At 51.2% G+C, this 23,285-nt stretch overlaps 1 protein-coding gene across 3 annotated transcripts in view; it reads right to left on the reverse strand.

Annotated features, from left to right (window-relative positions):
• Positions 1–23,285, reverse strand: part of LOC110508251 (guanine nucleotide-binding protein G(olf) subunit alpha) — a 136,322-nt gene that overhangs the window by 81,408 nt on the left and 31,629 nt on the right. For 2 of the 3 annotated variants that reach the window (XM_036966055.2, XM_036966056.2), the window contains exon 5: positions 8,766–8,863. In XM_036966055.2, the coding sequence (XP_036821950.1) occupies positions 8,766–8,863 (98 nt within the window). Of the gene's footprint in view, positions 1–8,765; positions 8,864–14,617; positions 14,781–23,285 lie in introns of those variants that run through there. The other variant, XM_090226014.1, reaches the window with a different exon arrangement.

Genomic DNA, 23,285 nt, shown 5'->3' on the forward strand with positions numbered 1-23,285 from the left:
GCAGGCTAGCTAGGAGAAGAGAGTACAGGCTAGCTAGGAGAAGAGAGTACAGGCTAGCTAGGAGAAGAGCGTACAGGCTAGCTAGGAGAAGAGCGTACAGGCTAGCTAGGAGAAGAGCGTACAGGCTAGCTAGGAGAAGAGCGAGCAGGCTAGCTAGAAGAAGAGAGAGCAGGCTAGCTAGAAGAAGAGAGTACAGGCTAGCTAGGAGAAGAGAGTACAGGCTAGCTAGGAGAAGAGGGTACAGGCTAGCTAGGAGAAGAGAGTACAGGCTAGCTAGGAGAAGAGAGTACAGGCTAGCTAGGAGAAGAGCGTACAGGCTAGCTAGGAGAAGAGCGTACAGGCTAGCTAGGAGAAGAGTGAGCAGGCTAGCTAGAAGAAGAGAGAGCAGGCTAGCTAGAAGAAGAGAGTACAGGCTAGCTAGGAGAAGAGAGTACAGGCTAGCTAGGAGAAGAGGGTACAGGCTAGCTAGGAGAAGAGAGTACAGGCTAGCTAGGAGAAGAGAGTACAGGCTAGCTAGGAGAAGAGCGTACAGGCTAGCTAGGAGAAGAGCGTACAGGCTAGCTAGGAGAAGAGCGAGCAGGCTAGCTAGAAGAAGAGAGAGCAGGCTAGCTAGAAGAAGAGAGTACAGGCTAGCTAGGAGAAGAGAGTACAGGCTAGCTAGGAGAAGAGGGTACAGGCTAGCTAGGAGAAGAGAGTACAGGCTAGCTAGGAGAAGAGAGTACAGGCTAGCTAGGAGAAGAGCGTACAGGCTAGCTAGGAGAAGAGCGTACAGGCTAGCTAGGAGAAGAGCGAGCAGGCTAGCTAGAAGAAGAGAGAGCAGGCTAGCTAGAAGAAGAGAGTACAGGCTAGCTAGGAGAAGAGAGTACAGGCTAGCTAGGAGAAGAGGGTACAGGCTAGCTAGGAGAAGAGAGTACAGGCTAGCTAGGAGAAGAGAGTACAGGCTAGCTAGGAGAAGAGAGTACAGGCTAGCTAGGAGAGCAGGCTAGCTAGAAGAGAGTACAGGCTAGCTAGTAGAGCAGGCTAGCTAGGAGAAGAGAGTACTGGCTAGCTAGGAGAAGAGAGTACAGGCTAGCTAGGAGAAGAGAGTACAGGCTAGCTAGGAAAAGAGCGTACAGGCTAGCTAGGAGAAGAGCGAGCAGGCTAGCTAAAAGAAGAGAGAGCAGGCTAGCTAGAAGAACAGGCAGGCTAGCTAGGAGAGCAGGCTAGCTAGAAGAGAGTACAGGCTAGCTAGTAGAGCAGGCTAGCTAGGAGAAGAGAGTACTGGCTAGCTAATAGAAGAGAGTACTGGCTAGCTAGAAGAAGAGAGAGCAGGCTAGCTAGGAGAAGAGAGTACAGGCTAGCTAGGAGAAGAGAGTACAGGCTAGCTAAGAGAAGAGAGTACAGGCTAGCTAAGAGAAGAGAGTACAGGCTAGCTAGGAGAAGAGAGTACAGGCTAGCTAGGAGAAGAGGGTACAAGCTAGCTAGGAGAAGAGGGTACAAGCTAGCTAGGAGAAGAGGGTACAAGCTAGCTAGGAGAAGAGGGTACAGGCTAGCTAGGAGAGCAGGCTAGCTAGAAGAGAGTACAGGCTAGCTAGTAGAGCAGGCTAGCTAGGAGAAGAGAGTACTGGCTAGCTAGGAGAGCAGGCTAGCTAGAAGAGAGTACAGGCTAGCTAGTAGAGCAGGCTAGCTAGGAGAAGAGAGTACTGGCTAGCTAGGAGAAGAGAGTACTGGCTAGCTAGGATAAGAGAGTACAGGCTAGCTAGGAGAAGAGTGTACAGGCTAGCTAGGAGAAGAGTGTACAGGCTAGCTAGGAGAAGAGTGTACAGGCTAGCTAGGAGAGCAGGCTAGCTAGAAGAGAGTACAGGCTAGCTAGTAGAGCAGGCTAGCTAGGAGAAGAGAGTACTGGCTAGCTAGGAGAGCAGGCTAGCTAGAAGAGAGTACAGGCTAGCTAGTAGAGCAGGCTAGCTAGGAGAAGAGAGTACTGGCTAGCTAGGAGAAGAGAGTACTGGCTAGCTAGGATAAGAGAGTACAAGCTAGCTAGGAGAGCAGGCTAGCTAGAAGAGAGTACAGGCTAGCTAGTAGAGCAGGCTAGCTAGGAGAAGAGAGTACTGGCTAGCTAGGAGAGCAGGCTAGCTAGAAGAAGAGAGTACAGGCTAGGAAAACTGGGAATGGGCTAGAGAAGGGAACAGGGAGAGGGACTGCCTGCCTGCATGTCTTACAATAGGCACCATTCTTAAGCTTCTCTGCCCCAGGCGGCTGACGGAGTCCCGTGACCACAGCACCCCATCACCAGAGATATCACCAGACACAGCCCTACCACTACACCACCCAATCACCAGAGATATCACCAGACACAGCCCTACCACCACCCCATCCCCTACTCTAGCCCCAGCCCCTGCTCTAGCCCCATCCCCTGCTCTAGCCCCATCCCCTGCTCTACTCTAGCCCCATCCCACCCCCTGCTCTAGCCCCATCCCACCCCCTGCTCTAGCCCCATCCCCTACTTTGCTCTAGCCCCATCCCCTAATCTAGCCCCATCCCCTACTTTACTCTAGCCCCATCCCCTACTTTACTCTAGCCCCATCCCCTACTTTACTCTAGCCCCATCCCATCCCCTGCTCTAGCCCCACCCCCTACTCTAGCCCCACCCCCTACTCTAGCCCCATCCCCTACTCTAGCCCCATCCCCTACTCTAGCCCCATCCCCTACTTTACTCTAGCCCCATCCCTACTTTACTCTAGCCCCATCCCTACTTTACTCTAGCCCCATCCCTACTTTACTCTAGCCCCATCCCTACTTTACTCTAGCCCCATCCCCTACTCTAGCCCCATCCCCTACTCTAGCCCCATCCCTACTTTACTCTAGCCCCATCCCCTACTCTAGCCCCATCCCCTACTCTAGCCCCATCCCCTACTCTAGCCCCATCCCCTACTTTACTCTAGCCCCATCCCCTACTTTACTCTAGCCCCATCCCCTACTTTACTCTAGCCCCATCCCCTACTTTACTCTAGCCCCATCCCTACTTTACTCTAGCCCCATCCCCACTTTACTCTAGCCCCATCCCCTACTTTTCTCTAGCCCCATCCCCTGCTCTAGCCCCATCCCCTGCTCTAGCCCCATCCCCTGCTCTAGCCCCATCCCCTGCTCTAGCCCCATCCCCTACTTTACTCTAGCCCCACCCCCTACTTTACTCTAGCCCCATCCCCTACTTTGCTCTAGCCCCATCCCCTGCTCTATCCCCAGCCCCTACTTTGCTCTAGCCCCAGCCCCTACTTTACTCTAGCCCCATCCCCTACTTTACTCTATCCCCATCCCCAACCCCTACTCTATCCCCATCCCCAACCCCTACTCTAGCCCCATCCCCTACTCTAGCCCCATCCCCTACTTTGCTCTAGCCCCATCCCATCCCCTACTTTGCTCTAGCCCCATCCCCATCCCCTACTTTGCTCTAGCCCCATCCCCATCCCCTACTTTGCTCTAGCCCCATCCCCATCCCCTACTTTGCTCTAGCCCCATCCCCATCCCCTACTTTGCTCTAGCCCCATCCCCAACCCCTACTTTACTCTAGCCCCATCCCCAACCCCTACTCTAGCCCCATCCCCATCCCCTACTCTAGCCCCATCCCCATCCCCTACTTTGCTCTAGCCCCATCCCCATCCCCTACTTTGCTCTAGCCCCATCCCCATCCCCTACTTTGCTCTAGCCCCATCCCCTACTTTGCTCTAGCCCCATCCCAACCCCTACTTTGCTCTAGCCCCATCCCCAACCCCTACTTTGCTCTAGCCCCATCCCCAACCCCTACTTTACTCTAGCCCCATCCCCATCCCCTACTTTGCTCTAGCCCCATCCCCATCCCCTACTTTGCTCTAGCCCCATCCCCATCCCCTACTTTGCTCTAGCCCCATCCCCATCCCCTACTTTGCTCTAGCCCCATCCCCATCTTTACTCTAGCCCCATCCCCATCTTTACTCTAGCCCCATCCCCAACCCCTACTCTAGCCCCATCCCCATCCCCTACTCTAGCCCCATCCCCATCCCCTACTCTAGCCCCATCCCCATCCCCATCCCCTACTTTGCTCTAGCCCCATCCCCTACTTTGCTCTAGCCCCATCCCCTGCTCTAGCCCCAGCCCCTACTTTACTCTAGCCCCAGCCCCTACTTTACTCTAGCCCCATCCCCTACTTTACTCTAGCCCCATCCCCTACTTTACTCTAGCCCCATCCCCATCCCCTACTCTAGCCCCATCCCCATCCCCTGCTCTAGCCCCGTCCCCTACTTTACTCTAGCCCCATCCCCATCCCCTGCTCTAGCCCCATCCCCTACTTTACTCTAGCCCCATCCCCATCCCCTGCTCTAACCCCATCCCCTACTCTAGCGCCAGCACTTCCCCTGCTAAGATTGTCTTGTGGCACACAGGAAACCCAAGGTCAAACCCAGTCAAATGCACACACCATTTTTTATATATATATATATATATATATATATATATATATATATATATATATATATATATATATATATATATATATATATATATATATATATATATATATATATATATATATATATATAAATAAATAAATAAATAAATCGCTGAAGTTGGAGACTTTTATCTCCCTCACCAACTTCAAACATCTGCTATCTGAGCAGCTAACCGATCGCTGCAGCTGTACATAGTCCATTGGTAAATAGCCCACCCATTTTTACCTACCTCGTCCCCATACTGTTTTTATTTATTTTATTTTATGCTCTTTTGCACACCATTATCTCTACCTGTACATGACCATCTGATCATTTATCACTCCAGTGTTAATCTGCTAAATTGTAATTATTCGCCTACCTCCTCATGCCTTTTGCACACAATGTATATAGACCCTCTTTTTTTCTACTGTGTTTTGACTTGTTAATTGTTTACTCCATGTGTAACTCTGTGTTGTCTGTTCACACTGCTATGCTTTATCTTGGCCAGGTCGCAGTTGCAAATGAGAACTTGTTCTCAACTAGCCTACCTGGTTAAATAAAGGTTAAATAAAAATAAAATAATCATAATTCTGTGATATTACATCATGTTTAATTTTTTGTTGTCTTGACCGTGACAAGGGCTCAGGAAATAAGTCTTGTCTGTTAAATTTACAAAACCAGTGGATATTACGGTTTCAATAAATTAAATCTTAAAATTGCACTTGCTTTTTTATTGACTAAATATACACTGGGTATACGAAACATTAAGAACACCTGCTCTTTCCATGGCATAGACTGACCAGGTGAATCTAGGTGAAATCTATGATCCCTTATTGATGTTACTTGTTAAATCCACTTCAATCAATGTAGATGAAAGGGAGGAGACGGGTTAAAGAAGGATTTTTAACCCTCGAGACATGGATTGTGTACCTCTATACCAGGCGGTGTCAGAGGAAGGCCCTAAAAATGGTCAAAGACTCCAGCCACCCTAGTCATAGACTGTTCTCTCTGCTACCGCACGGCAAGCGGTACCGGAGTACCAAGTCTAGGTCCAAGAGGCTTCTAAACAGCTTCTACCCCCAAGCCATAAGACTCCTGAACACCTAATCAAATGACTACCCAGACTATTTGCAGTGCCCCTCCCCCTCTCGCACCGCTGCTACTCTCAGTTGTCATCTATGCATAGTCACTTTAATAACTCTACCTACATGTACTGTACATACTACCTCAAATAACCCGGTGCCACTGCACGTTAACTCTGTACCGGTACCCCCTGTATATCGCCTCCACATTGACTCTGTACCGATACCCTCTGTATATAGCCTCCACATTGACTCTGTACCGGTACCCCCTGTATATAGCCTCCACATTGACTCTGTAAGGTCTACTACACCTGTTGTATTCAGCATTTGACTGTAAGGTCTACCTACACCTGTTGTATTCAGCATTTCACTGTAAGGTCTACTACACCTGCTGTATTCAGCATTTCACTGAGGTCTACTACACCTGTTGTATTCAGCATTTCACTGTGAGGTCTACTACACCTGTTGTATTCAGCATTTCACTGTCAGGTCTACTACACCTGTTGTATTCAGCATTTCACTGTAAGGTCTACTACACCTGTTGTATTCAGCATTTCACTGTGAGGTCTACTACACCTGTTGTATTCAGCATTTCACTGTGAGGTCTACTACACCTGTTGTATTCAGCATTTCACTGTGAGGTCTACTACACCTGTTGTATTCAGCATTTCACTGTGAGGTCTACTACACCTGTTGTATTCAGCATTTCACTGTGAGGTCTACTACACCTGTTGTATTCAGCATTTCACTGTGAGGTCTACTACACCTGTTGTATTCAGCATTTCACTGTCAGGTCTACTACACCTGTTGTATTCAGCATTTCACTGTAAGGTCTACTACACCTGTTGTATTCAGCATTTCACTGTGAGGTCTACTACACCTGTTGTATTCAGCATTTCACTGTGAGGTCTACTACACCTGTTGTATTCAGCATTTCACTGTGAGGTCTACTACACCTGTTGTATTCAGCATTTCACTGTAAGGTCTACTACACCTGTTGTATTCGTCGCATGTGACAAATACAATTTGATTTGATGTTCAGCTGGCAGCAGGCACTGGAATACGTTTCTGAGTGACAGCGTGAGGCCTTGGCATAGACGCTTTGTCTGCGCAAAGCATTTTTATGTATTCACACTGAATTAACATATCAGTGTATTGTTGTTTGTGTAAATTAACAGTAAAGTATATCGTACAAATTCTGTAGTCCATCATTGTGGTGATGTTTAGTCAGCTCTCCACCGAGCACCAGAAAGGAAAAGGGTAGAACAGCAGAGCAAGCAGTGAGTCAATCTGAAATTCTTTAAACTGGCCTGTAGATTGGAAACGAGGCCTCAACTACAGCGGTACAGTACAACCCCACAGTGCAACCCCACAGTACAACCCCACCGTACAACCCTACAGTACAACCCTACCGTACAACCCTACAGTACAACCCTACAGTACAACCCCACAGTACAACCCTACAGTGCAACCCTACCGTACAACCCTACCGTACAACCCTACAGTGCAACCCTACAGTACAACACCATCCTGCCACTACCGTAAAGTAGGTGTACACGTTTTATTAAATTTTACACTCAGGAAGTCACAGAGACACATATGACTGACTAGTTTGACACCCTATTTCCTATATAGTGCACTACTTTAGACCAGAGCCCTATTCCCTATATAGTGCACTACTATAGACTAGAGCCCTATTCACTATATAGGTCACTACTATAGACCAGAGCCCTATTCCCTATATAGTACACTACTATAGACCAGAGCCCTATTCCCTATATAGTACACTACTATAGACCAGAGCCCTATTCCCTATATAGTGCACGACTTTAGACCAGAGCCCTATTCCCTATATAGTGCACTACTATAGACCAGAGCCCTATTCCCTATATAATGCACTACTATAGACCAGAGCCCTATTCCCTATATAGTGCACTACTATAGACCAGGGCCCTATTCCCTATATAGTGCACTACTATAGACCAGGGCCCTATTCCCTATATAGTGCACTACTATAGACCAGGGCCCTATTCCCTATATAGTGCACTACTATAGACCAGGGCCCTATTCCCTATATAGTGCACTACTATAGACCAGGGCCCTATTCCCTATATAGTGCACTACTATAGACCAGAGCCCTATTCCCTATATAGTGCACTACTATAGACCAGGTCCCAAAGGGCTCTGTTTAAGACAAACATGCATCTGTATCAGATATTCACATCATGGTTACAATCTGTGAAGCCGTCAACACTGCCCAGAAAGGACATGACCTGCAAAGGCAAAGCTAAAGAAGTGACAGCAGACTAACTGTTGTAGTAACATGACTCACAGATTCAACTCCCATCACCATATCACATCCCCAAGCGCCACACATCATACATGCAGACGGTTATCTTTAGGAGCTCCCACAACCAGCTGAAAAGCTAGGCTTATCTTTAGGAGCTCCCACAACCAGCTGATAAGCTAGGCTTATATTTAGGAGCTCCCACAACCAGCTGAAAAGCTAGGCTTATCTTTAGGAGCTCCCACAACCAGCTGATGGCTTATCTTTAGGAGCTCCCACAACCAACTGATAAGCTAGGCTTACCTTTAGGAGCTCCCACAACCAGCTGAAAAGCTAGGCTTATCTTTAGGAGCTCCCACAACCAACTGATGGCTAGGCTTATCTTTAGGAGCCCCCACAACCAGCTGAAAAGCTAGGCTTATCTTTAGGAGCTCCCACAACCAGCTGATGGCTAGGCTTATCTTTAGGAGCTCCCACAACCAGCTGAAAAGCTAGGCTTATCTTTAGGAGCTCCCACAACCAACTGATAAGCTAGGCTTACCTTTAGGAGCTCCCACAACCAGCTGAAAAGCTAGGCTTATCTTTAGGATCTCCCACAACCAACTGATGGCTAGGCTTATCTTTAGGAGCTCCCACAACCAATTGATGGCTAGGCTTATCTTTAGGAGCTCCCACAACCAACTGATAAGCTAGGCTTATCATTAGGAGCTCCCACAACCAACTGATAAGCTAGGCTTATCTTTAGGAGCTCCCACAACCAACTGATAAGCTAGGCTTATCTTTAGGAGCTCCCACAACCAGCTGATGGCTAGGCTTATCTTTAGGAGCTCCCACAACCAACTGATAAGCTAGGCTTATCTTTAGGAGCTCCCACAACCAACTGATGGCTAGGCTTATCTTTAGGAGCTCCCACAACCAACCAAACCAACAATGCTTTGTGATGGAGACAGAACTTACTATTGTGCACAGTCGATGAGCTGGTACTCGTTGGATCTCTCGAAGCACGCCTTCACTCCCTCGTCATCCCACAGCTTCTTGGCATGATCAAAGAACTCCTGGACAGAGAGCAGAGAGAAGGAAGGAGGTGAGGAGATGACCAGACATCACAAACAATCCATCAATGACATTGTATAAGCTACAGGTGGTTATGAAGGGAAAAAACACACACACACACACACACACACACACACGTTTAGTGACAACAAGCTTATTTAAAACAGAGCCATTCAAACTTCACAACCTGCATGAAGCCCACCACTGTATAATACAGTCTGTACAGACAGTGACAGGCAACTTTTTCAACAGGGACCCCATTTTTACCATCCAAAATTCAAGTAACTCCACCCCAAATATAAATGACACAATCTTTAAAAAAAATATATATATATAAATACAATTGTAAAAAAATATTATTTTCACATGAACAAATAACTTCAAATTAATTACACTTTCATATCTCTTATCAAAATTAAGAGAACCAATACACACATTTAGTCAATAAAATTATAATTGTTCTAATTATTTATGAATAACGTTTGTATTATTGTACCATAAAATAAAAACTGTAGTCTTAACTCTTGATTCACCCCACTTTGAATACCACACATTCATACTGTTGAACATTCTAGAAATTTGTAGATACTGTAGCTACATTTGGAAAAATATTCTGTTTCAATTTATTCTGTGATATTAAGTTTTTTTCCTTCTATAAAATGTGTCTTGATTGTGACAAGGGCTCAGGAAATAAGTCTCTCTTGTCTGCTAAATTTACACAACAACAAGGCTATGCTACGTTATAATAGAACCAGTGGATACTACAGTGTCAATAAAGTAATTTTAAATGGCACTTGCTTTTTTACTGACAAAATATACACATTAACTACAGTCTCCAACCCCAGCCTCCCCTACAGTACCGTGTCTCCAACCCCAGCCTCCCCTACAGTACCCTGTCTCCAACCCCAGCCTCCCCTACAGTACCGTGTCTCCAACCCCAGCCTCCCCTACAGTACCGTGTCTCCAACCCCAGCCTCCCCTACAGTACCCTGTCTCCAACCCCAGCCTCCCCTACAGTACCGTGTCTCCAACCCCAGCCTCCCCTACAGTACCGTGTCTCCAACCCCAGCCTCCCCTACAGTACCCTGTCTCCAACCCCAGCCTCCCCTACAGTACCTCCAACCCCAGCCTCCCCTACAGTACCGTGTCTCCAACCCCAGCCTCCCCTACAGTACCCTGTCTCCAACCCCAGCCTCCCCTACAGTACCTCCAACCCCAGCCTCCCTACAGTACCTCCAACCCCAGCCTCCCCTACAGTACCGTGTCTCCAACCCCAGCCTCCCCTACAGTACCCTGTCTCCAACCCCAGCCTCCCTACAGTACCCTGTCTCCAACCCCAGCCTCCCTACAGTACCTCCAACCCCAGCCTCCCCTACAGTATCGTGTCTCCAACCCCAGCCTCCCCTACAGTACCGTGTCTCCAACCCCAGCCTCCCCTACAGTACCGTGTCTCCAACCCCAGCCTCCCCTACAGTCCCTCCAACCCCAGCCTCCCTACAGTACCGTGTCTCCAACCCCAGCCTCCCCTACAGTCCCTCCAACCCCAGCCTCCCTACAGTACCCTGTCTCCAACCCCAGCCTCCCCTACAGTCCCTCCAACCCCAGCCTCCCTACAGTACCGTGTCTCCAACCCCAGCCTCCCCTACAGTACCGTGTCTCCAACCCCAGCCTCCTCTACAGTCCCTCCAACCCCAGCCTCCCTACAGTACCGTGTCTCCAACCCCAGCCTCCCCTACAGTACCGTGTCTCCAACCCCAGCCTCCCCTACAGTACCCTGTCTCCAACCCCAGCCTCCCCTACAGTACCCTGTCTCCAACCCCAGCCTCCCCTACTGTACCGTGTCTCCAACCCCAGCCTCCCCTACAGTCCCTCCAACCCCAGCCTCCCCTACAGTCCCTCCAACCCCAGCCTCCCCTACAGTCCCTCCAACCCCAGCCTCCCCTACAGTACCTCCAACCCCAGCCTCCCCTACAGTCCCTCCAACCCCAGCCACCCCTACAGTCCCTCCAACCCCAGCCTCCCCTACAGTACCGCGTCTCCAACCCCAGCCTCCCCTACAGTACCGCGTCTCCAACCCCAGCCTCCCCTACAGTACCGCGTCTCCAACCCCAGCCTCCCCTACAGTACCTCCAACCCCAGCCTCCCCTACAGTCCCTCCAACCCCAGCCTCCCTACAGTACCGCGTCTCCAACCCCAGCCTTCCCTACAGTACCGCGTCTCCAACCCCAGCCTTCCCTACAGTACCTCCAACCCCAGCCTCCCCTACAGTACCTCCAACCCCAGCCTCCCCTATAGTCCCTCCAACCCCAGCCTCCCCTATAGTCCCTCCAACCCCAGCCTCCCCTATAGTCCCTCCAACCCCAGCCTCCCTACAGTACCTCCAACCCCAGCCTCCCTTACAGTACCGTGTCTCCAACCCCAGCCTCCCCTACAGTACCTCCAACCCCAGCCTTCCCTACAGTACCACGTCTCCAACCCCAGCCTTCCCTACAGTACCACGTCTCCAACCCCAGCCTTCCCTACAGTACCACGTCTCCAACCCCAGCCTCTCCTACAGTACCACGTCGCCAACCCCAGCCTTCCCTACAGTACCACGTCTCCAACCCCAGCCTTCCCTACAGTACCGCGTCTCCAACCCCAGCCTTCCCTACAGTACCGCGTCTCCAACCCCAGCCTCCCCTACAGTCCCTCCAACCCCAGCCTCCCTACAGTACCGCGTCTCCAACACCAGCCTCCCCTACAGTACCGCGTCTCCAACCCCAGCCTCCCCTACAGTACCGCGTCTCCAACCCCAGCCTCCCCTACAGTACCGCGTCTCCAACCCCAGCCTCCCCTACAGTACCTCCAACCCCAGCCTCCCCTACAGTACCTCCAACCCCAGCCTCCCCTACAGTACCTCCAACCCCAGCCTCCCCTACAGTCCCTCCAACCCCAGCCTCCCCTACAGTACCGCGTCTCCAACCCCAGCCCAGAGAACACCTTGGTTTGGGGGGGAAATAGAGAGATGACTCCTGGGGGCTCTTTCCACAGAGCCGTGTGACGGCAGGCTGCTGAATACATGTACTGTTACAGTGCCTTAAAGAACTGCTGCTCACACACACACACACACACACACACACACACACACACACACACTTCACTAAAGCCATAAAAAAAAAATAATCAAACCTTAACCACACTGCAAATCTTAAATTATGACAGAAAAAGCTTATACATTTTTAAGATATAGCCAATGCAACTTTGCAGCTGGCCCATCTATCGCTCACTTCTGCCTCCAGGAACAAAACTAATGACAATAAACATTAACCTGCAGTTCGGGTGACTTCCCCTTGGAGAAAGCAGGTCAGGGGTCGTCAAACTTTCTGGGGCCAAGGACCCCTTTTGTGTTCGCAAATTCATCAGGGAACCCCTTATAATCAGAACACAGTTAGATAAAAACAATCACCTGACAAATGTGTATTTCAGCAGCCATGTTGGCGGGTGGTCAGGGCTCCACAGTGTGAGCATTTCACTCACATGTGTTAATACCCTTTGTGCTGTTGTCTGTGCCCAATAATGTTGTACTACCATGTTGTGTTGTCACGGTGTGTTGCTACCATGTTGTGTTGTCATGCTGTTGCCATGTTGCTACCATGTTGTGTTGTCATGTGTTGCTACCGTGCTGTGTTGTCATGTTGTGTTGCTACCATGCTATGTTGTCATGTTGTGTTGCTACCATGCTATGTTGTCATGTTGTGTTGCTACCATGCTATGTTGTCATGTTGTGTTGCTACCATGCTATGTTGTCATGTTGTGTTGCTACCATGCTATGTTGTCATGTTGTGTTGCTACCATGCTATGTTGTCATGTTGTGTTGCTACCATGCTATGTTGTCATGTTGTGTTGCTACCATGCTATTTTGTCATGTTGTGTTGCTACCATGCTATTTTGTCATGTTGTGTTGCTACCATGCTGTGTTGTCATGTTGTGGTGTCATGTGTTGCTACCATGCTATGTTGTCATGTTGTGTTGCTACCATGCTATGTTGTCATGTTGTGTTGCTACCATGCTATGTTGTCATGTTGTGTTGCTACCATGCGGTGTTGCCATGTTGTGGTGTCATGTTGTGTTGCTACTATGCTGTGTTGTCATGTTGTGTTGCTACCATGCAGTGTTGTCATGTTGTGTTGCTGCCATGCTGTGTTGTCATGGTGTGTTGCTACCATGCTGTGTTGTCATGTTGTGTTGCTACCATGCTGTGCTGTCATGTTGCTACTATGCTGTGTTGTCATGTTGTGGTGTCATGTTGTGTTGCTACCATGCTGTGTTGCTACCATGCTATGTTGTCATGTTGTGTTGCTACCATGCTGTGCTGTCATGTTGCTACCATGCAGTGTTGTCATGTTGTATTGCTACCATGCTGTGTTGTGGTGTCATGTTGTGTTGCTACCATGCTGTGTTGTTATGTTGTGTTGTCATGTGTTGCTACCATGCTATGTTGTCATGTTGTGTTGCTACCATGCTATGTTGTCATGTTGTGTTGCTACCATGCTATGTTGTCATGTTGTGGTGTCATGTTGTGTTGCTACCATGCTATGTTGTTGTGTTGCTACCATGCTGTGTTGTCATGTTGTGTTGCTACCATGCTGTGTTGCCATGTTGTGGTGTCATGTTGTGTTGCTACTATGCTGTGTTGTCATGTTGTGTTGCTACCATGCTGTTGTCATGTTGTGTTGCTACCATGCTGTGTTGCTACCATGCTGTGTTGTCATGTGTTGCTACCATGCTGTGTTGCTACCATGCTGTGTTGCTACCATGCTGTGTTGCTAATATGCTGTGTTGCTACCATGCTGTGTTGTGTTGCTACCATGCTGTGTTGTCATGTTGTGTTGCTACCATGCTGTGTTGCTGTCATGGTGTGTTGTCATGTTGTGTTGCTACCATGCTGTGTTGCTACCATGCTGTGTTGCTACCATGCTGTGTTGCTACCATGCTGTGTTGTCATGTTGTGTTGCTACCATGCTGTGTTGTCATGTTGCGTTGCTACCATGCTGTGTTGCTACCATGGTGTGTTGTCATGTGTTGCTACCATGCTGTGTTGCTACCATGCTGTGTTGCTACCATGCTGTGTTGTCATGTTGTGTTGCTACTATGCTGTGTTGTCATGTTGTGTTGTCTTGTGTTGCTGCCATGCTGTGTTGTCATGTGTTGCTGCCATGCTGTGTTGTCATGTGCTGCTGCCATGCTGTGTTGTCATGTGCTGCTGCCATGCTGTGTTGTCATGTGCTGCTGCCATGCTGTGTTGTCATGTGCTGCTGCCATGCTGTGTCGTCATGTGTTGCTGCCATGCTGTGTTGTCATGTGTTGCTGCCATGCTGTGTTGTCATGTGCTGCTACCATGCTGTTGTTGTCTTAGGTCTCTCTTTATGTAGTGTTGTCTCTCTCTCGTGATGTGTGTTTTGTTCTATATTGATGTGTGTTTTGTTCTATATTGATGTGTGTTTTGTTCTATATTGATGTGTGTTTTGTCCTATATTTGTGTGTGTTTTGTCCTATATTGATGTGTGTTTTGTTCTATATTGATGTGTGTTTTGTCCTATATTGATGTGTGTTTTGTCCTATATTGATGTGTGTTTTGTCCTATATTTTTATTTAATGTATTTATAATCCCAGGCCCTCGTCCCCACAGGCCTTTTGCCTTTTGATAGACCGTCATTGTAAATAAGAATTTGTTCTTAACTGACTTGCCTAGTTAAATCAAAAATAAGCACAAATTATTTTTAAGCAAGTTCACATTTATTTTAATATAAAACGCTGTTTTCAAAGTACTTCTGCCATTTTGTTTCATAGCTGATAAATGAATCTCACAAAGTCAAAGAACTAGGAATCCTGTATAGCCTTTCCCACCTCACGCTGCTACACTCCCTGGCTGGGGGGCACCTGAAGAGGCGAGAGAGAGTAGAGGGAAAGATGTGTTTTTAGAAGCACTGCTCACAGGCACACAAGCTGGTCTACTGAAGTGAGACGCAGCCTTTGTGTTTATTGGCTGTTTGCGTTGTTTTGTTCACAAGACAACTCAAACATAAGCAATTGAAAGAAAAAACAACCTAAGGAAGAGAAGACAACACTTCGACTAGTCAGATTTAATGTCACATGACTCGAGTCGCGGAACCTCCCGCCCTTAAAAAGGTGCAGGTTTTGCACAGGCAAAAATCCTAGAAAACCTGGTCGAGTCCGCTTTCCACCAGAGTCCGGGAGTCGAATTCACCTTTCAGCTGGACGACGACATAAAACACAAGGCCAAATCGAGTTGCTTGCCAAAAAGACAGTGGTCGAGTTATAGTTTTGACTTAAATCCACTTGAAAATCTACGGCAAGACCTGAAAATGGTTGTCAAGCAACGATCAGCAAGCTGAAAGAGCTTGAAGAATTTTGAAAAGTATTTAAAAAAAAGGCAAATGTTACACAATCCAGGTGTGGAACGCTCTTAAGAGACTTACTCAGAAAGGTGATTCTAAAAATGTATTGACTCAGGGGGTTTAATATAAAATTATTATTATTTAATTTTTTACAAAAATGTTTGAATTTATTTTCACTTTGTCAAAGTACAGTGGGGCAAAAAAGTATTTAGTCAGCCACCAATTGTGCAAGTTCTCCCACTTAAAAAGATGAGGCCTGTAGTTTTCATCATAGGTACACTTCAACTATGACAGACAAAATGAGAAAAAAAATCCAGAAAATCCGTTTAAAACTTATTTTCCACCATAATTTGCAAATAAATTCAATTCATCATTTTGTCTGTCATAGTTGAAGTGTACCTATGATGAAAATTACAGGCCTCTCTCATCTTTTTAAGTGGGAGAACTTGCACAATTGGTGGCTGACTAAATACTTTTTTGCCCCACTGTATTTTGTTGTTGATCGTTGACAAAAACAAAAACAAAAAAGACAATTAAATCCATTTTAATCCCACTTTGTTACACAACATGTGGAAAAGGGGTGTAAATATTTTCTGAAAGCCCTGTATGTGGGCCTGAATAAAACGCTAATACGAGGAAGGAACGACCTAGACGGCTGTTTTATAACCGAGTCATAACGGTCACAAATTTGATTTGGAGACGACTTAAAATATTAAGCGATTGACCGTTTTAAAAAAATTGTTAAAAATCTGCTAAAGTGGCTACGTAGCATAAAACCATGACCATTTCAACGAGCTAACATTCAATTAGTTTAAATACGATTTTGGATGCAATAATAAAATAAATAACATCAGCGGAGCTCTGGGAGTGGGGGCGGGCGGAGAGGAGACGGGGGACGACGTGTGTAACCAGTTTGTTTGGGTGTGGCACAGAGGTAGAGAGAGAAAGTAGATAAACCGACTCGCTCTAGCTAGACAAACTTGTTTGTTGCGATTGGTTATCTTGCTCAGCCCTAATTGATGTGCTCTCTGTCACCTGGAGCTGCATGGCAAATTGTCCAGGAACACAAGGAAAGCACAAAGGGCCCTTTCATCTCTGACGGGCCAAAATGTATCTCTGTTACAGTATCCATAGGACTGACTATTGTGACAGAATAATCGCTATATTATCCATGTCTGTTATCAGACATGTTCTCTGAGGAGAACTCTGACGCTGTCTATATGGATGTGTGATCTCTAGTAACATGTTCTCTGAGGAGAACTCTGACGCTGTCTATATGGATGTGTGATCTCTGGTAACATGTTCTCTGAGGAGAACTCTGATTCTGTCTATATGGATGTGTGATCTCTGGTAACATGTTCTCCGAGGAGAACTCTGATGCTGTCTATATGGATGTGTGATCTCTGGTAACATGTTCTCTGAGGAGAACTCTGATGCTGTCTATATGGATGTGTGATCTCTGGTAACATGTTCTCTGAGGAGAACTCTGACGCTGTCTATATGGATGTGTGATCTCTGGTAACATGTTCTCTGAGGAGAACTCTGATTCTGTCTATATGGATGTGTGATCTCTGGTAACATGTTCTCTGAGGAGAACTCTGACGCTGTCTATATGGATGTGTGATCTCTGGTAACATGTTCTCTGAGGAGAACTCTGACGCTGTCTATATGGATGTGTGATCTCTGGTAACATGTTCTCTGAGGAGAACTCTGATGCTGTCTATATGGATGTGTGATCTCTGGTAACATGTTCTCTGAGGAGAACTCTGACGCTGTCTATATGGATGTGTGATCTCTGTGGTAACTTGTATCTGGACAGGGTGAACTCTAAATGACTATTTAAAAGAAAGGGGTTCCGTCTTCTCTGGAATGATGTCTTATTTTCAACGGTCCTCCACACAAGCCTTTATGCTGTGACGAACTGTGGAGATTGGGCCTTTGGTGGTCAGTTAACTGTCAACTTGGTATCGTTTGATTGGGTTGAGAAGGTTTTCTTCTTGCAGTGTGCATAGCCGTATTGGACGCATCACCGCCACCTACTGGACTGGAGTGTGATGACACTACGGCGTTGTTTGAGAACGTTCACTCTAGTCTCCATGAATGAGGAAGTAGAGCAACGTTGGCAACTGTTTGTTTTCAGTAAACTGGAGAGGGTGAAACTTATTCGCAGGTATGTGATCATTAGCTCCAGAGTGGCGCGGCGGTCTACGGCACTGCATCTCAGTGCCAGAAGCGTCACTGCAGAACCTGGTTCGATTCCGGTCTGTATCACAACAGGCCGTGATCGGGAGGCCCATAAGGCGGCGCGCACACTTGGCCTCAGCGTCGTCCGGGTTTGGGAAGGCCGGAGTAGGCCGTCAAGGTAAATAAGAATTTGTTCTCCACTGACTTGGCTAGTTAAATAAAAAAGGTTCAATAACAGACAAAACATTAATCTGAGCCTTTTGATGAAGCTTGGAGGAGGAGGAGGACGTGATCTGTAGTTTCTGCTGCTGTTAGGACATAAACCTGTGCTGTTTGTGGTGTTTAAGTCCTATCTTTTGGTGATTTTGTCACCCCACCACAACACTGGTCCTCCCAGTGCCACCCCACCCCAACACTGATCCTCCCAGTGCCACCCCACCACAACACTGATCCTCCCAGTGCCACCCCACAACTGATCTTCCCAGTGCCACCTCACAACTGATCCTCCCAGTGCCACCCCACCACAACACTGGTCCTCCCAGTGCCACCCCACCACAAAACTGATCCTCCCAGTGCCACCCCACCACAACACTGGTCCTCCCAGTGCCACCCCACCACAACACTGATCCTCCCAGTGCCACCCCACCCCAACACTGATCCTCCCAGTGCCACCCCACCCCAACACTGATCCTCCCAGTGCCACCCCACCCCAACACTGATCCTCCCAGTGCCACCCCACCCCAACACTGATCCTCCCAGTGCCACCCCACAACTGATCTTCCCAGTGCCACCCCACCACTGATCCTCCCAGTGCCACCCCACCACAACACTGGTCCTCCCAGTGCCACCCCACCACAAAACTGATCCTCCCAGTGCCACCCCACCACAACACTGGTCCTCCCAGTGCCACCCCACCACAAAACTGGTCCTCCCAGTGCCACCCCACCACAACACTGGTCCTCCCAGTGCCACCCCACCACAACACTGGTCCTCCCAGTGCCACCCCACCACAACACTGGTCCTCCCAGTGCCACCCCACCACAACACTGGTCCTGCCAGTGCCACCCCACCACAACACTGGTCCTCCCAGTGCCACCCCACCACAACACTGGTCCTGCCAGTGCCACCCCACCACAAAACTGATCCTCCCAGTGCCACCCCACCACAACACTGGTCCTCCCAGTGCCACCCCACCACAACACTGGTCCTCCCAGTGCCACCCCACCACAACACTGATCCTCCCAGTGCCACCCCACCACAAAACTGATCCTCCCAGTGCCACCCCACCACAACACTGATCCTCCCAGTGCCACCCCACCACAAAACTGATCCTCCCAGTGCCACCCCACCACAACACTGGTCCTCCCAGTGCCACCCCACCACAAAACTGATCCTCCCAGTGCCACCCCACCACAACACTGGTCCTCCCAGTGCCACCCCACCACAACACTGGTCCTCCCAGTGCCACCCCACCACAACACTGATCCTCCCAGTGCCACCCCAACACTGATCCTCCCAGTGCCACCCCACCCCACCACAACACTGGTCCTCCCAGTGCCACCCCACCACAAAACTGGTCCTCCCAGTGCCACCCCACCACAACACTGGTCCTCCCAGTGCCACCCCACCACAACACTGGTCCTCCCAGTGCCACCCCACCACAACACTGGTCCTCCCAGTGCCACCCCACCACAAAACTGATCCTCCCAGTGCCACCCCACCACAACACTGATCCTCCCAGTGCCACCCCACCACAACACTGGTCCTCCCAGTGCCACCCCACCACAACACTGGTCCTCCCAGTGCCACCCCACCACAACACTGGTCCTCCCAGTGCCACCCCACCACAACACTGGTCCTCCCAGTGCCACCACAACACTGGTCCTCCCAGTGCCACCACAACACTGATCCTCCCAGTGCCACCCCACCACAACACTGGTCCTCCCAGTGCCACCCCACCACAACACTGGTCCTCCCAGTGCCACCCCACCACAACACTGGTCCTCCCAGTGCCACCCCACCACAACACTGGTCCTCCCAGTGCCACCCCACCACAACACTGATCCTCCCAGTGCCACCCCACCACAACACTGGTCCTCCCAGTGCCACCCCACCACAACACTGATCCTCCCAGTGCCACCCCACCCCAACACTGATCCTCCCAGTGCCACCCCACCCCAACACTGATCCTCCCAGTGCCACCCCACCCCAACACTGGTCCTCCCAGTGCCACCCCACCACAACACTGATCCTCCCAGTGCCACCCCACACCACCACAACACTGATCCTCCCAGTGCCACCCCACACCACCACAACACTGGTCCTCCCAGTGCCACCCCACACCACCACAACACTGGTCCTCCCAGTGCCACACCACCACAACACTGGTCCTCCCAGTGCCACCCCACCACAACACTGGTCCTCCCAGTGCCACCCCACCACAACACTGATCCTCCCAGTGCCACCCCACCACAAAACTGATCCTCCCAGTGCCACCCCACCACAACACTGATCCTCCCAGTGCCACCCCACCACAAAACTGATCCTCCCAGTGCCACCCCACCACAAAACTGGTCCTCCCAGTGCCACCCCACCACAAAACTGATCCTCCCAGTGCCACCCCACCACAACACTGGTCCTCCCAGTGCCACCCCACCACAACACTGGTCCTCCCAGTGCCACCCCACCACAACACTGATCCTCCCAGTGCCACCCCACCCCACCACAACACTGGTCCTCCCAGTGCCACCCCACCACAAAACTGGTCCTCCCAGTGCCACCCCACCACAACACTGGTCCTCCCAGTGCCACCCCACCACAACACTGATCCTCCCAGTGCCACCCCACCACAACACTGGTCCTCCCAGTGCCACCCCACCACAACACTGGTCCTCCCAGTGCCACCCCACCACAACACTGATCCTCCCAGTGCCACCCCACCACAACACTGGTCCTCCCAGTGCCACCCCACCACAACACTGATCCTCCCAGTGCCACCCCACACCACCACACTGATCCTCCCAGTGCCACCCCACACCACCACAACACTGGTCCTCCCAGTGCCACCCCACCCCACCACAACACTGGTCCTCCCAGTGCCACACCACCACAACACTGATCCTCCCAGTGCCACCCCACCCCACCACAACACTGGTCCTCCCAGTGCCACACCACCACAACACTGGTCCTCCCAGTGCCACACCACCACAACACTGGTCCTCCCAGTGCCACCCCACCACAACACTGGTCCTCCCAGTGCCACCCCACCACAACACTGGTCCTCCCAGTGCCACCCCACCACAAAACTGATCCTCCCAGTGCCACCCCACCACAACACTGGTCCTCCCAGTGCCACCCCACCACAACACTGGTCCTCCCAGTGCCACCCCACCACAACACTGGTCCTCCCAGTGCCACCCCACCACAACACTGGTCCTCCCAGTGCCACCCCACCACAAAACTGATCCTCCCAGTGCCACCCCACCACAACACTGGTCCTCCCAGTGCCACCCCACCACAACACTGGTCCTCCCAGTGCCACCCCACCACAAAACTGATCCTCCCAGTGCCACCCCACCACAACACTGGTCCTCCCAGTGCCACCCCACCACAACACTGGTCCTCCCAGTGCCACCCCACCACAACACTGGTCCTCCCAGTGCCACCCCACCACAACACTGGTCCTCCCAGTGCCACCCCACCACAACACTGGTCCTCCCAGTGCCACCCCACCACAACACTGGTCCTCCCAGTGCCACCCCACCACAACACTGGTCCTCCCAGTGCCACCCCACCACAACACTGATCCTCCCAGTGCCACCCCACCACAAAACTGATCCTCCCAGTGCCACCCCACCACAACACTGGTCCTCCCAGTGCCACCCCACCACAAAACTGATCCTCCCAGTGCCACCCCACCACAACACTGGTCCTCCCAGTGCCACCCCACCACAACACTGGTCCTCCCAGTGCCACCCCACCACAACACTGGTCCTCCCAGTGCCACCCCACCACAACACTGGTCCTCCCAGTACCACCCCACCACAACACTGGTCCTCCCAGTGCCACCCCACCACAACACTGGTCCTCCCAGTGCCACCCCACCCCAACACTGATCCTCCCAGTGCCACCCCACCCCACCACAACACTGGTCCTCCCAGTGCCACCCCACCACAACACTGGTCCTCCCAGTGCCACCCCACCACAACACTGGTCCTCCCAGTGCCACCCCACCACAACACTGGTCCTCCCAGTGCCACCCCACCACAACACTGATCCTCCCAGTGCCACCCCACCCCAACACTGATCCTCCCAGTGCCACCCCACCCCACCACAACACTGATCCTCCCAGTGCCACCCCACCACAACACTGGTCCTCCCAGTGCCACCCCACCACAACACTGATCCTCCCAGTGCCACCCCACCACAAAACTGATCCTCCCAGTGCCACCCCACCACAATACTGGTCCTCCCAGTGCCACCCCACCACAACACTGATCCTCCCAGTGCCACCCCAACACTGGTCCTCCCAGTGCCACCCCACCACAACACTGATCCTCCCAGTGCCACCCCACCCCAACACTGGTCCTCCCAGTGCCACCCCACCACAACACTGATCCTCCCAGTGCCACCCCACCACAAAACTGATCCTCCCAGTGCCACCCCACCACAACACTGGTCCTCCCAGTGCCACCCCACCACAACACTGATCCTCCCAGTGCCACCCCAACACTGGTCCTCCCAGTGCCACCCCACCCCAACACTGGTCCTCCCAGTGCCACCCCACCACAACACTGATCCTCCCAGTGCCACCCCACCACAAAACTGATCCTCCCAGTGCCACCCCACCACAACACTGGTCCTCCCAGTGCCACCCCACCACAAAACTGATCCTCCCAGTGCCACCCCACCACAATACTGGTCCTCCCAGTGCCACCCCACCACAACACTGATCCTCCCAGTGCCACCCCAACACTGGTCCTCCCAGTGCCACCCCACCACAACACTGGTCCTCCCAGTGCCACCCCACCCCAACACTGATCCTCCCAGTGCCACCCCACCCCAACACTGGTCCTCCCAGTGCCACCCCACCACAACACTGATCCTCCCAGTGCCACCCCACCACAACACTGATCCTCCCAGTGCCACCCCACCCCAACACTGGTCCTCCCAGTGCCACCCCAACACTGATCCTCCCAGTGCCACCCCAACACTGATCCTCCCAGTGCCACCCCAACACTGGTCCTCCCAGTGCCACCCCAACACTGATCCTCCCAGTGCCACCCCACCACAACACTGGTCCTCCCAGTGCCACCCCACCACAAAACTGATCCTCCCAGTGCCACCCCACCACAACACTGGTCCTCCCAGTGCCACCCCACCCCAACACTGGTCCTCCCAGTGCCACCCCAACACTGATCCTCCCAGTGCCACCCCACCACAACACTGGTCCTCCCAGTGCCACCCCACCACAACACTGGTCCTCCCAGTGCCACCCCACCACAAAACTGATCCTCCCAGTGCCACCCCACCACAACACTGGTCCTCCCAGTGCCACCCCACCACAACACTGATCCTCCCAGTGCCACCCCACCCCACCACAACACTGGTCCTCCCAGTGCCACCCCACCCCACCCCCCCCTGATCCTCCCAGTGCCACCCCACCCCAACACTGGTCCTCCCAGTGCCACCCCACCACAACACTGGTCCTCCCAGTGCCACCCCACCACAACACTGGTCCTCCCAGTGCCACCCCACCACAACACTGGTCCTCCCAGTGCCACCCCACCACAACACTGGTCCTCCCAGTGCCACCCCACCACAACACTGGTCCTCCCAGTGC

Source organism: Oncorhynchus mykiss, chromosome 28 (assembly GCF_057628025.1).
Source record: "Oncorhynchus mykiss isolate SJ-2025 chromosome 28, ASM5762802v1, whole genome shotgun sequence".
Taxonomy (NCBI): domain Eukaryota; kingdom Metazoa; phylum Chordata; class Actinopteri; order Salmoniformes; family Salmonidae; genus Oncorhynchus; species Oncorhynchus mykiss.